Here is a 13,857-nt window from a genome sequence, read left to right as displayed (position 1 = left end):
AACGATAATTTATATAGTGTTATTAAATAATATTAAGTACTAGTTTTTTGAGTAAAACATAATTTTTTTAAAAAAAAATCAACAATTTCATTACGTACAAAATTCATTCAATAATAATTACAGTTATCATGATTTATCCTGCGTGCAATAAAATTAAGTAAAATATTATCAGGAATAAAATTGAGATTATAATATGAACAAATTTAATTTACCTTAAACTAATTTTTTAAAAAACAAAAAAAAAAATATTGTTCATGTTCACGTGAACAATACGAGTGCAATTAATTAACTGTATTAGTTTTTCAAAAAAAAAAAAAAACTTTATGCACTGGTTAAAAAAAAAAAAAAATTATTCATGTGAACAGTGTGCAGTGAAACCATGCTCCACTGTTGAGATTATTATCTCATCACGAGAAGCAGCAAAATGCTGCTTCTCCGAACTTGTGGTGCAGCCGTTAAAATTGATGGATCCCACCAATAAAAATTATTTTTTTTTGTTACCAAACACTAAAATATATGGTTGGTTGTGGGTGAACCTCACCCACAACCACAAAACCAAACACCTACTTCAGCAGATTGGGAAATCCCTAATTTGAAGTGGAAGTTCGCATATAATTTCGAAATAGTCTCTGCACCGTTGCGGTTCTAAATTGCAATTCGTAATACATAATAGATGGCGAATTCGTGTGGCTGGCAGTCTTTTTTCCGTACGCCGGCTTGGTCTTACACCGCTGATGTGAGATAAAACGCCGCTCGTGTTTTTGACAGTGCAGATGCCCCGGTAACCGGGGGGTCGATGTTGGAAGCTGAATGAATACATACAGAGAAACGAAATGGAAGACAGGCCATTGCCTTGTTCCTAATGATGTAGGCACCCCTTTCCTTAACGCTTTAAATCACAGTTTTAAAAGGCACACCAAACAACCGAAAATGCAAGAGACAAGAAATCATTTGGGTCCGGATTTGCATGCAGTAGATAATAACAAGGAATCATTCTTTGAGTACATGGTGAAGCAATTGGTGGAAATGGTGCATGGCATTCTCAACCGTGGGAGCGTATCTGCCGCTACAGTATGCTGGTGTTTCAAGGCCTCTCTGAACTCCTTCACACAGCACGATATCTTCTATCTGCGTATTTATATTAATCTTAGAATAAACTCCAAACTGGCCATAATCTTTTACGGTAATGGAGAGTGGATGACATACCTGCACTCTCTCACTATCAACTAGACTTCTTTCTATGAAATCTTTGTCGTCCTGACACCACAATGTTTAAAATCCTCAATTGAACATTTTCACCGTTACCAGAATTGCACTAAGAAGCAGATAAATTATTTACAATCTACGCATACATGATAGGTATAGCATATGGAGCTCATCACCCCTGTAATTTGTCAGGTTCACGAGTCCATCTCTAAAACCCCTTCAAGAACCACCAAGTAAAATACTACCGATGAACAAAATCATGCCTTCTTTGATTTTTGTTTTTGATTTAGAAAATAGAAAAGGAAAAAACACCCTTCGTCTCTCTATGTACTGCTAAATGAAAACACAATATTTATCATCATGTATCCTCGCAATACACAAGCAGGCATGCCTAGAAAGTACCTTGAGATGGGCTTCAATAAAGTAGTCAAATATCACCTGGCATTTCCTGGGTCCTAGCGGGAGTACCAGATTAGTGTCCATCCATGGTCCATACCTACGAGATCCATAAGACAATCAAGTTACCAGAGAACTGACATCACAAAGGAATTAACACACAGTCGCCAAGAGGGTACCTGTTAATCATAAAATTAGGGTAGATGAAAGCATACAAGGCTTTTGACCCAAGTCGATCAATATCATCTTCACTTTCTGTCGAGCCACCATCACAACTTTGGATGCTAACCTTTTCATATGTCTATCTCAAAGAGCAACCATTTATGTAAGACAACAATCATAATACGAATGATATATATATATATATATCAGGAAAAAAAATACATTTGAATTTTGAAGTAATCTTGTAGACTGGTACGAGAAATATGATACAGAACACAAATAGCCCAGAAGGATATGTGGAGAAGAAGATGAGAGAAACATACCTTGGTGGAGTAAGAATTAAGCTTAAGACCAGATGCAAGGCCTTTATGAGCATATGGTACATGGTAACCACCATCTAAGTAATTATCACAGAACACCTAAAAAGAAGAAACAAAAGATCATCAGCAGTCTATGAAATCAAGATAGCAATAGTGATGGCCACTGATTTCTACAAGGCTTGGTTCTAATAGAGATGAAGACATCAAATCCATTCCGACAACAATTAATAAATGTAGCAGAATAAAATGAAAGGATCTTGAGATAATTCAAGACAAAATAGCAAGTTAAGGACAATTACCTTCCAGTTACATTCAATATCGTATACACGCCTGCAAAGATAGCTTAGAGAAGAATCAACTCCATTTGCACCAAGAAATTCTGAACAGCTACCAAGCCATTCACTCCCCACTGTATTGTCAGCTTCTTGCTGAGGTAAAATCTCCTTGTCCAAATTGATAAGAACAAATGGCCCCCAAGTTGCAACATTTAGTGGTTTAAGCCCAAACTCCTATGTTCCATGATCAGATAAATCAACAAAATTTATCAATAAAACCAGAAAATGTCTTACATGAATTGAAAATAGGACTGTGACCTTATGTTTCAGCATACATTTACATCAAAATTTTGGATCCCGGTTATCCTGGTTGCTTTAAGAAGTGCTCCATCCAACCCATATGTCCACCCCTGTAAGAAAAATTAGATGTATATATATGTTAAAGTTGAAAAAATTTCCACTGGCTATGAACTTAACACACTTGATAAACTAAATGGTCGATCAAAACGAAACTACTCCAAGATGCAATGAAAGTTAGAATTTTGCAGGTGAGCTAGTACACTTGTATGTGTTTTGTGGTCAAAACCAAAGAAATTCAAAAGTGAACTCACATGATAAGGGCATACAAAACAAGACTTTTGCCCATTTCCAGATGCAACAAGAGAGGCATGATGGCGACACACATTGTGAAAAGCATGAATCTTGCCATCATCATCTCGACACACCAGAAACTCTACATTCCCCAATCTGCCATATATAATTGACCCTCCATTTCATTCTCAGAAACAATGAATAAAGGGGTGGACGAAAGAAATATTGATTGGAAATTGAAATGCACATCAAAACAAAATCCGCATTCAATGATTTCCGTTGATTTTTATAAGAATCAAATGAATTGGTTACACATGCAAGAATCCATTGGTGCCAAGTTTTATTAACCGGTAAGCTAATCGCCGGTGGAAGAAGACAACTGGTATCAAATCCTGCTAGCATCCAGGATGCGGGGGGCTTAGAAAAGAGGAGGGATATCCCATGTCGTGCAGCTCAAGGCCGTATAGACCATATAATGATATAAAATAGAAAAAAGAATCCATATTCAAGCATTTTTTCCTTGTTGTTTCATGAACTTAACAAGAAATTCAAGAACAAACAAACAGACAGACAAAAGATACACTTTTCAACATATGGGCATTTAACACATAAATAAACGATACCTTCCAGTGAAAAAATCATGAGGATTCTTTATCTGTTCAGTATATCCTGAAAATTCAAGAAATTGATGATGAAAGTTGGCTATAATTCATGAAACCAATTTAATTATACTCGAGAAGAAGAGAAAAACAAGAAAGTAAAGAACTAACCAACAGCCTGCCAGCCTTTATAGAAGACACGATGGAGTTCAAAATCAAAAAAAGAAGGGTCGGTGTACCATGAGCTAGGTGGGGTCAAGGCTTTCTCTATAGGAATATTTGGGTCAAATTCATCGACCAGATTTTTACAGTAGTTATCACTCTGATGGACAGAGCTGGCAACAAGAAGAGACCCATGTTGTTTTTGTTGTTTTGCAATAATTGAAGTGTGTTTTTGGGTTTGGAAGAGGAGAAGGCGGTGAGCAGTGATCATGGGTTTGAGCAGTACTGCCATTGTAGTTGCAGTGATGATGGTCATCGCCAAGGAGACACTGACTTGACCGCCGGATGTTCCTAAGAAATAAAATGGTTATAAGCAGGACGAATCCAGGAATACTGCAGTGGTTATATTCAGGGACAAAAGGCATAGACGCAGTCACATCTCTTACTGAGACCAAAATAATAATAATAATAAAAAACTCAATTTTGTATTTAAGGATCAAACTAAAAGTTTCTTTTAGGAAAGAGGACCAAATTGGTCAGCCTCTAACAAGGAAAGCTCATTTTCTATCTTCTTTGAAGCACGGCTATTAGACCTGAGTCCATCTAGTGACACTGAGCTTTTTTTGACAGGCTATTCCATTGATCCCAAAAAAACTTAGTTGACTGTATAGGTCAACCCATAATCTAGAGGATTTGGTTAAAATTTAATGAAACCTCATCAATTTTTTAATAATTTTATTTTTAAATAAATGAGACTCCTTTGAAAAAAAAAAAAAAAAAACTATTGACTCACCCAACCATGAGCCCAGCCCCTGGCTAGAAGGTTAATTTATTAACTCCCATTTCCTTAAGTAAAATTTCAAAGCAGTAATAATAATAATAATAAATTTTATAAAATTACAACACAATTTAATAAATATATTTTTCAAACGTATACTCTTTATTGGATAATAACACGACCAATCATGCATTGTTTTCTACAACCATTGAAGTTCACTCTCTTATTTTACAAGGTAAAAATATTTTTATCTGTGTAGTCCCTCTTACAAGATGAGTTACAAGTAGCATTGTCTCTCCTAATCGCCTTGAAAAAGGTAAGTTATGGAATAAGTTTTTACAAGACTTCAATTGAACAAACAATACTGTCGGAACATTTATCATAGATTCATTAAAGTTTTTCACTAACTTTATCATTGGTGTCATACGTGGAAAACTAAACAAAAGCTTTGTTCACCCCTTATAAGCACTTGATTTTGAGATCTTTTCACGACTAATAACATGGAAACACCAGGTAGAAGAGTTATGGACCTTTCACCATCTTCATCAACTCCGATCGACCTTCAACAAATAAGCACTCATAAAAGATGTTTTGGCTACCCCGTAACAACTTAGGCTCTCCCTGTCCATCTATCACTATCTTTTCAACAATTTGCATCTCTTGTGCACATGCACTTCTATTTTCTAGAAGAGACTAGACAAAATAAAGTGGAAAAAGTAGATACCTACGAGGAACATCAAAACAAGATCCTTATAAATCAAAAGGCAAGGCCATAGGCCATAGCCTTTACCAACGACTCCATTCTCCATTGAAATCCCTACCACTTTTAATGGGCATGCTCGAGCTTGGTACCACGATTTAAAACCAAACTTTATATACTTGCTTTCATTGACTTATACCATAAGATAATTGCTCACTTTAGCACTGGTATAGCCGTGAAAAAGAGCTCCACAAAGCTTTTTCCATCGCCAAGTTAAAAAGATATAGCATTAGGGCCTATCTAAAAAGATTCAATAAGAAGATATTAAAAGCGGAAAACTTGCTAGAACATGTAGCGATATAAGCTCTGGACGGGAGGAATAAATTAAAAATAAATGAAGGAAAAGATAATTAATAAGTTGAAGTGGAAACGGATTGAGCAAGAATAAGAAATGAAGAAGAAAAAAAGAGCGAGAGTGAGAAAGGTGAAGAACAGGAAATGTGCTTAAGCGAGAGATAAAAAGAAAAGAATGAGTTGTAAATGAGAAGAAGAAGAAGAAGAAGAAGAAGCAAATGTGTTAGCGTGAAAGAGCCATAGAAGTTAAGATAATAAATGAAAGGGAAAAAAAAATTATTTATGACTATTTTTTATCATATTATTTGTGACAAATCATTCAAACAGTAACCATAAACTTGAAATGAATAATAAAAAATAGAAAGGACCACAAAACAGTAACACTTTTTTTCCATTTTTATCCTCACATTATTTTTTTCAATTGTAGCATTCTAGGACCAAATTACTGGGCAATTTGTTATACTTTTTTAGAGAAAAAACAAGTTTAACAAAATAGAGCCAGCTGAGTGTAAAATAAGAAGAAATTAATCTCATGCACAATATTCTAATATTTGCTCGAAAAAATTATGTTTGGTTCACTTAATTTCCTTTTTCTTTCTTCACGTTAGTTATGGTTTTTTTAATTTTAATTTTGATTTAAAAAATTATTTTCTTGATATTACCGTTTCTTGAATTTAAGAAAAGAAAAAAATAAGTTGCTTGAAAATAACAAAGAAAAAAGAAATTTGTTGGTTTGGCTATATGTCCATAACCAAAAAAAAAAAAACCTAGATCTTGGTGTTAACAAGTTTAATTCGTCAAGGAGACTCATTGAGGTGTTTTTGAACCTTCTTTTTATCTGAATCATTTAGGTCATGTTTTGGGGTTGCCACGATTAACGAGTTTGCTAGTTGAAGTGGAAATGGGTTGAGCTAGAATAAGAAATGAAGAAGAAGAAAAGAGCGAGAGTGAGAAAGGTGAAGAACAGGAAATGTGCTTAAGTGAGAGATAAAAAGAAAAGAATGAGTTGTAAATGAGAAGAAGAAGAAGAAGCAAATGTGTTCGCGTGAAAGAGACATAGAAGTTAAGTTAATAAATGAGGGGGGGGGGGGAGTTATTTTTTACTAGTTTTTTATCATATTATTTGTGACAAATAATTCAAAACAGTAACCATAAACTTGAAATGAATAATAAAACATATAAAATTAGAAAAGACCACAAAACAGTAACACTTTATCTGAACCATTTAGGTCATGTTGAAGAGGTTGCAAGGATTCATGAGTTTGGTAGGGTTTTTTTTTTTGTTTTACTTTTGAATTTAACTTGATTTTATAATAATCTAATTTTTATTATATAGTTACGGAAAATTAGTTTTGAAAAAAAATATATTATTAAATATTAAAAAGACCATGAAAATGTTCGCGGGTTTAACTTATTTATTATTATTATTTTCAATTTCATTGCTAACTAAAAATTAAATTTTATAATCTATTTTTTTTTTTCTATGAGTTTATTATAGTGTTAAAAAGAAGCCTCAATATTGGGTTGATGCTCAATTCTACAATCTTTTATTTTTATTATCATTATCGTATAGTTAAATAAACAATAATTCTAAAAAATAAGTTATTAATTCTAATAGAGATTATGATGATCCAAGTTACTAGATATATATATTTTTTTGTAATTTGATTTTTCTATTTCACCCTATTTTAATATTAAATTGGATGAGAAATAAATATCATAACTTATTTTTATTTTATAAAATTATTACAATCTCAAATAAATATTTATCTATTTTAAAACTAATGCTTGCATCTAATTTTTTTAATATAATTAAATAGTTTGCTGGCCAATCACCGCGTGCGCTCAAAAACCTAAAAATATATTCTCCGTTCTTCACTACACACCATCCATATTTACATCGTGATTAATTTTTACGTACCAATTATACAAATTCTTAATTAAGAAAATACATGATATATTAATCATCATCGATCTACGCGAAGACAACTGTAAATGTATATTATACCACGATACTTTATTATATACATTAAATGTGATATTTTGGAGATTGTTAAATACATTCTACGGTGACATTTTAGAAAATTAATTAATTAATTCCATGGTGTACGTTGCATCTACCTGCAAATTAAACCTTGAACAGCATAAATGCCATTAAATTTACAAACATTGAATCTGCGATCAACATATCAAATATTATTGATTTTAGAACGTTAATAAATTGTTTAGGTGGAGTGGTTTAAATCTTCAGTTAGGAATTCTGTAAGAAATATATATATATATATATATATATATATATATATATATATATATATGAATCTGTGAGACAAATCGCGCTGGAACAATATATAATTATGTGATCTTTCAAAAATCTCATTGTATGAATATAGAAAAACAATATCAATATGGATTATTTTTATTCGTTCTATGCAACTAATATAGATTTTCTATCTCGAAGGTATATTTTTATTCTTTTTTTATATTAATTCCAATGGTATTAATTAATCATAAAATATGATCAATGGGTATGATGGGTTGGGCATTTATGTTTTTAATTAGTTGCCAACACGATGGCACATTGGTTAACATCTCTATATTAATTAATCATTGGTTTCTCTTCTTTTTTTTAAAAAAAAAAATTTGTTCTTATGACCAGTTACGTTTCATAATTATTATTTTTCTCGGGATAACTTCAAATAAGATCGTCAATTGTAATGTGACTTTTCATTTACACCCCCAAAAATAAATATTTTTATTGTTATTTTTTTCTTCAATTTAATCTTTTAAAATTTAATTTTTATATTAACTTTAATTCTTATTTTTTATTGTTATTTTTTTTCTTTTATATTTTTCTTAATTAAAGATTTTTATCTATCAAATTTGGTTTTCATTCTTTTTATCGTAATTTATTTTATTTAAAATAATTTATAAAAATTATATATTTTTTTAATTTCATCATCTTTCATATTTTTAATCTTTCAAATTTAATCAATATTATTTTGATTTTTTTATTTAAAATAATTTATAATTTTTTTATTAATTTTATTATTTTTCAACTTTTTTATATGTTGGACTTGATTTTTATTCTTTTAATAAACTTGAAAAAAAATAAAAATATCAATAATTTATTTTTTTGAATTTATTTTTCATCACATTATCTAATATTAAAAATTAATTAATTTTTTAAAAATCTACTTTTTATGAAAAACACAAATAAACGGTGCCTTGGTAAAAAAAAAAAAAAACAAATGAAGACAAAAAAAAAAAAGGTACGAGATTAGCGAGTAGCCTGTGGCCCTCAACCCAAAAACAGAGAGAGAGAGAGAAGGAAAACGATAAAAAATGGAAGGAGTTGACTTTTTATCGAACAAGAAACATAGCCACGCGAACCCTAACAATACGGCCTTGTACTTCCAAAATCGTCCTGCCCTTTTGTTATCTTCCTCATCCGTACGTCCTCTGCATTCTAAAGATATATTTATAGCTTTCGGGGTCTCAAAATAATGCTCATAATAATATAACCCATACAAAAGTACCATAGCCCTTGTCTTTCTTTTCTTGTTCTTGTTTCGTTTACTATAATAGCCTCTGCTCTCTCTCTCGAATACCTTACATCTTATAATCAGCCTATTGTGTTTGCTGTGTATGGTTTAGAGTTGTAAAGATGATGTATGAGCAGCGACAACAGCAACTGATGAATAGAGAGGATAGGGGGAAGATTAATGGAGACAGAGGGAAGGCAATCGAGGAAGAAAGGCTTGAAGCTGTTGATCTGAGTGGCATGTCTCTGGAGACTCTACCTCACCCTTCACTCAACTTAGCTGCTATTTGCAAACTTCACCTCTCCAACAATGATCTGCAGGTATACACACACGCACATAAATTTGTTGCTAAAGTGAATATGAATATTAACCCAATAAAAAACTTCTTTGCAGTACAGAAAGAAAAGAAACCCTTCTCAAAGGTTAAACCAAACAAAGTTTTGATTGATTTTAACACAACTTTTTTGTTGTCCCTTTGATTTCTTTTTTGTTTTTATGGAAATAAGCCTCAGTTGTTGCGAATAGGATTCATTTCTTTTGGAGTTGTGAAATATCAATCTGATACCATTTTGAGTTTGAACCTAGTAATTAAAAATGCTGTTTTTAGGGGGAAAAAAGGAAAGCAATCTTATAACAATTTACTTTTTCTATTTTTTGCTAATTCCAAATAAAAAGAAGCTTATTCCTTTTGATTCCCCCCTTCTTTGATTCAGTCTTAAGCTTCCTACAAAATACTGGTCTGCATGTACATGTCCTTTCGGAAATCCCAGTAGTTCTATTTAATTTCTTTGGGTTTCTCTCATATTTTACTCTCTTGGATCTCAAACAATAATTAGGGTTTGTTTCGAGTATAGTTAACCATTCAAAACCTAGCACATGTTTTGAGAGAGTATAATTACTCTCTCATATTGCACAGATATATATGCTAGCACATGTTTATTCATAGTTAACAATGGAAGCAAACTAACTTATCGAAGAATTTCTGCCTGTATCTGGCAGATTATACCGGAATCCTTAACGGCAAGAATGCTAAATTTGGTGGTGTTGGATGCTCACTCAAATCAGCTTAAATCTCTCCCTAACTCAATTGGATGTTTGTCAAAGCTCAAAGTTCTTAATGTTTCAGGCAACCTTATTGAGTCCCTACCTAGAACTATTGAGAATTGCAGGTTTGTTGTCTCCTGATGTTCTTCTGCTCTTAGAAATATATTATATGCATATAGCTCAGTTTTTTTTTCTTTTTTTTTCCATCTTATTGTTAGTTTATTCACTATCTCATCATTGCGGCCTAGCCTTAGTAATATGAGCCACATGCGATAATAACAGCTCCATTAATTTGAGGATGTATGCCTTCTTACAATCTTAATATATATCAAATGAACAGGTTATTAATTATTTAAAATATTTGTTTTTTGGGAAAAAAAATGTTTTGTTTTATTTTGTGTGCATGAGGTGCATACTCGAATATGCCTTTGATATCTTCATATTAGGAACACTAATGAAATTATATGTTAGCGGCCGGTTAACTTCACGGATAATTAATAGACAAAATACATATATTTTTTATTAGAAACTTATTAACATCTCCATCGGGTACTCTATATGAATAGTATACTTTTGAGAAATAAATCTAGTTTTGACTAATGGATAAATTAATCTAAAAATATATTTCACCGATTTTGAACTATACAAAAATATTTGTTGTTGTAGAATAATCTAGTGGGGAAAATACAAACCTTTGACTTGTACCATTATGGACGGTCAAGGTTAAGTGGTTAACAATTACCAAGAAATCAAGGAAAATCTCATTGCTGTTGAGGAATTAAAATTCAGAAAATAGTAATGGAGAGGTGAAGAGCAGATTATGATTCGAGGTGAATCTTTTTTACTTCTGTAAAGTTGTTTTTATATATATATATATATTGGCACAATTATTAATCGGTTCACTAAAGCAGAAAAAAGTGTTTGGCACGATTTTCATAGAATCCGCAAGTGATCCATGTGTTCAGACTCCATTAATTATGATCTTGATCGTGAAGATTTCCCTTTGGAAGTGTCTTGACCATTTTCCCACCACTCATTAATTCATTTTAGACTTTAATTAAAAATTAAGATGGCTAAGTGTAGATGTCGGCATGCTATACATGTATTTGTGTTCATCGATCATAGTTGTCAATGCCGTTTTATTTTGTTTACTATGATTGAGATGTATCATTTCCTTTGAAATAATAGAGTAATTAACTTATTTTGTTTATATAATTTAATTTCAATGTTTAATATGCCCTCACAAAACTAATTTCTTCTAATATATCTCTATAATTGAAATCACTAGTTAGGCACGTTCGTGGCATATGAATTATCAAAACTTTGTTAAACATTACTACAGTGATGACTCTATATTTATGAATAATATTCAAAGTAAAAGATATAACATTCGTTACTTAAAAATACTTAAAAAATAATATATATATATATATATATATATATATGGTGGTGTTTGAAAAAAAAACGAGTTTATGTTATTATAAAAAGAAAAGTTATTGTAGTTTTCCTAAAGAGAAGCACAAGATTGGATATTATATCCGAAATGAAAAGGGAGTAGAGAAAATATAGTATAATTAGGAAAATGAAAAAGAAAAAAATTATTAGGAAACACCGAAAAGCAAAAAAAAAAAAAAAAAAAAACACATTTAAAAATTTATACAGGAAACATAAGAGTGTATAATTGTCATTTAAATAATTGAAGGGTATTATAGTCCTTATATATATATATAAAGGTATTGTTATCAATCAAAAGTTTTTATAAAGTTGGTGTTTTCATATATAGTTACGAATTCTTTACTATATTCTTATAATAGATATTTGCGAACGAACTAGCAAACCATCTAATTTATTAAAAAATAAAATAAAATTTATTTTATTTTATTTTTTTATTATTATTAAAAAAATATTATATTAAGTTTGAGTATTTCACGTGAGGGTACTTTTTACCAATTTAAATAAAAATATTTGAAAAAAATGATAAATTAGAGAATTTTGAATAGAGAGGATTAAAGTTGTAGAACATATAATATATAGTATAACATATAAAAATAAATTGAGCTAATTCTTTAAAAAAAATGAAATATTCATACGTATGTTTGCTGAATCGAGAGGATGAAAGTTGTAGAACATATAAAATATAGTATAAAATATAAAAATAAATTGAGCTAATTCTTTTAAAAAAATGAAATATTCATACGTATGTTTGCACAATCAATTAAATCTCGCTGTATGTTCAAAATTAGCAAAAATAGGTCAAAGTATGCTAAATTGCTAATAGTTCAAGTATTTTTTTCCATTTCAAAGGTTAAAAGGTGATTATTTCTTTTTTGATATCATAGTTAGATTTAATGCAATTTAATTAATTATATAATTTAAACTATGTTATAGGAGAATTTATAATGCAAATGTAACCTAAGATGTTATTTGTTATTTGTCTTTAGAAAAATATTAGTAAAATCTTAACTAAATAAAATACCCACTCTAGATGGAGTCGGCTATGTATATGATGCAATTAATTACTAAATTTAAATTATAAATAATAATTACTACAACGATTTGAAGTTATATTTACATCGAAATCATGTACTTTTATCCCAGATCTTTAGAAGAATTGAATGCCAACTTCAACAAGCTAAGCAGGCTACCAGACACTATTGGGTTTGAGCTTGTTAACCTCAAGAAGCTCTCAGTAAACTCGAACAAGCTTGCGTTTCTTCCAATGTCTACCTCCCACCTCACTTCTTTGAGAATACTTGATGCAAGGCTCAACAATCTAAGGTCCCTCCCAGAAGACCTCGAGAACCTTATCAATCTAGAAGTCCTTAATGTAAGCCAAAACTTCCAATATCTTGAAGCCTTACCGTACTCCATTGGCCTCCTCATATCTCTTGAGGAACTGGACGTGAGTTATAACAAGATCACAACTTTGCCTGACTCCATGGGGTGTCTGAGGAAGCTGCAAAAGCTATATGTTGAAGGGAACCCACTCATCTCTCCTCCAATGGAGGTGGTGGAGAGAGGTTTGCATGTTGTCAAGGAGTATTTGAGTGAGAGGATGAATGCAGGCCACAAGAGCCCAACAAAGAAGTCATGGGTTGGTAAGTTGGTCGAGTATGGGACCTTCAATGGCAGAATTGGGTCCAGGAAAGACAGGCAGTGGTTCCATGTTGCGCCTGATCATTATCACTCATTTGATGGTGTTGCTTCTCCTGGATACGATAGGAAATCATCCAAATACACAGGGAATCGTTCCATTGAAGGCCTTGCTTCTCCTAGACACTTGAGGATGTTCTCACCCCGTCGTCTGTTCTCTTCAAAGAACTTCTTTTAGGACTGCTAGACCGTTTGTTGCATCATGAAGTTAGACAGCTTTTAGCATACTTCAGTGCATGAAGATTGTCGGATAGGAGAGGGTGATCAAAACTTCCCCAAGGCTTGGAATCTCCTACCTAGGTCTCCATGCGTTTGCCTTATTTTTGGTTTGTAATTTGTAAATTGTAAATAAATATCATAATGCATCATGATTAATGGATATTATCTGTTTCAGATTCTTTTAGAATCAACTATTTAGCAAGCATCTCATTCACATTCTTATATTATCCTCTCATGAAATAAAAGTTAAATTCTAAAATGTAAAGGGATTGACTTATCATGAGAAATCATACAACTCATTTCTAAAATGTAAAGGGAAGGAAGCGTTGGAGAAGGAAGCTTGAAGTGGAGGTGTA

The 13,857-nt window shown here is 31.6% G+C and overlaps 2 protein-coding genes across 3 annotated transcripts; one reads left to right on the top strand and one right to left on the bottom strand.

The window, feature by feature from the left end:
* Positions 1-853: 853 nt before the first annotated feature.
* Positions 854-4,151, bottom strand: LOC118033642 (choline monooxygenase, chloroplastic). 2 transcript variants are annotated; one of them, XM_035038698.2, is made up of 10 exons: positions 3,721-4,151; positions 3,574-3,619; positions 2,971-3,106; positions 2,695-2,769; positions 2,384-2,593; positions 2,088-2,183; positions 1,782-1,903; positions 1,609-1,702; positions 1,207-1,257; positions 854-1,128 (listed from the first exon to the last, which is right to left on the bottom strand). In XM_035038698.2, the coding sequence occupies exons 1-10, from the start codon at positions 4,025-4,027 to the stop codon at positions 991-993; spliced, it is 1,275 nt and encodes a 424-aa protein (XP_034894589.1). In that variant the 5' UTR covers positions 4,028-4,151; the 3' UTR covers positions 854-990. The 2 variants fall into 2 exon arrangements, with proteins under 2 accessions (XP_034894589.1, XP_073265916.1); XM_073409815.1 differs by having other exon boundaries at positions 2,701-2,769.
* A 4,859-nt stretch (positions 4,152-9,010) lies between these two features.
* Positions 9,011-13,690, top strand: LOC118033580 (plant intracellular Ras-group-related LRR protein 6). The gene is made up of 3 exons (XM_035038587.2): positions 9,011-9,405; positions 10,085-10,254; positions 12,728-13,690. The coding sequence occupies exons 1-3, from the start codon at positions 9,208-9,210 to the stop codon at positions 13,458-13,460; spliced, it is 1,101 nt and encodes a 366-aa protein (XP_034894478.1). The 5' UTR covers positions 9,011-9,207; the 3' UTR covers positions 13,461-13,690.
* Positions 13,691-13,857: the final 167 nt, after the last annotated feature.

Source organism: Populus alba, chromosome 6 (genome assembly GCF_005239225.2).
Source record: "Populus alba chromosome 6, ASM523922v2, whole genome shotgun sequence".
NCBI lineage: Eukaryota > Viridiplantae > Streptophyta > Magnoliopsida > Malpighiales > Salicaceae > Populus > Populus alba.
This window is presented reverse-complemented; position numbering and strand designations above follow the sequence as displayed.

Bases quoted from the DNA above. Each gene is read 5' to 3' on its own strand.
- LOC118033642 (XM_035038698.2), bottom strand. From the start codon at position 4,027: ATGACCATCATCACTGCAACTACAATGGCAGTACTGCTCAAACCCATG. The intron at 1,703-1,781 runs GTACCCTCTTGG...TGGATCTCGTAG, and splicing joins CCTAATTTTATGATTAACAG to GTATGGACCATGGATGGACA. The intron at 1,129-1,206 runs GTATGTCATCCA...ATAAATACGCAG, and splicing joins TTGATAGTGAGAGAGTGCAG to ATAGAAGATATCGTGCTGTG.
- LOC118033580 (XM_035038587.2), top strand. From the start codon at position 9,208: ATGATGTATGAGCAGCGACAACAGCAACTGATGAATAGAGAGGATAGG. The intron at 9,406-10,084 runs GTATACACACAC...TGTATCTGGCAG, and splicing joins TCTCCAACAATGATCTGCAG to ATTATACCGGAATCCTTAAC. The intron at 10,255-12,727 runs GTTTGTTGTCTC...CTTTTATCCCAG, and splicing joins AGAACTATTGAGAATTGCAG to ATCTTTAGAAGAATTGAATG.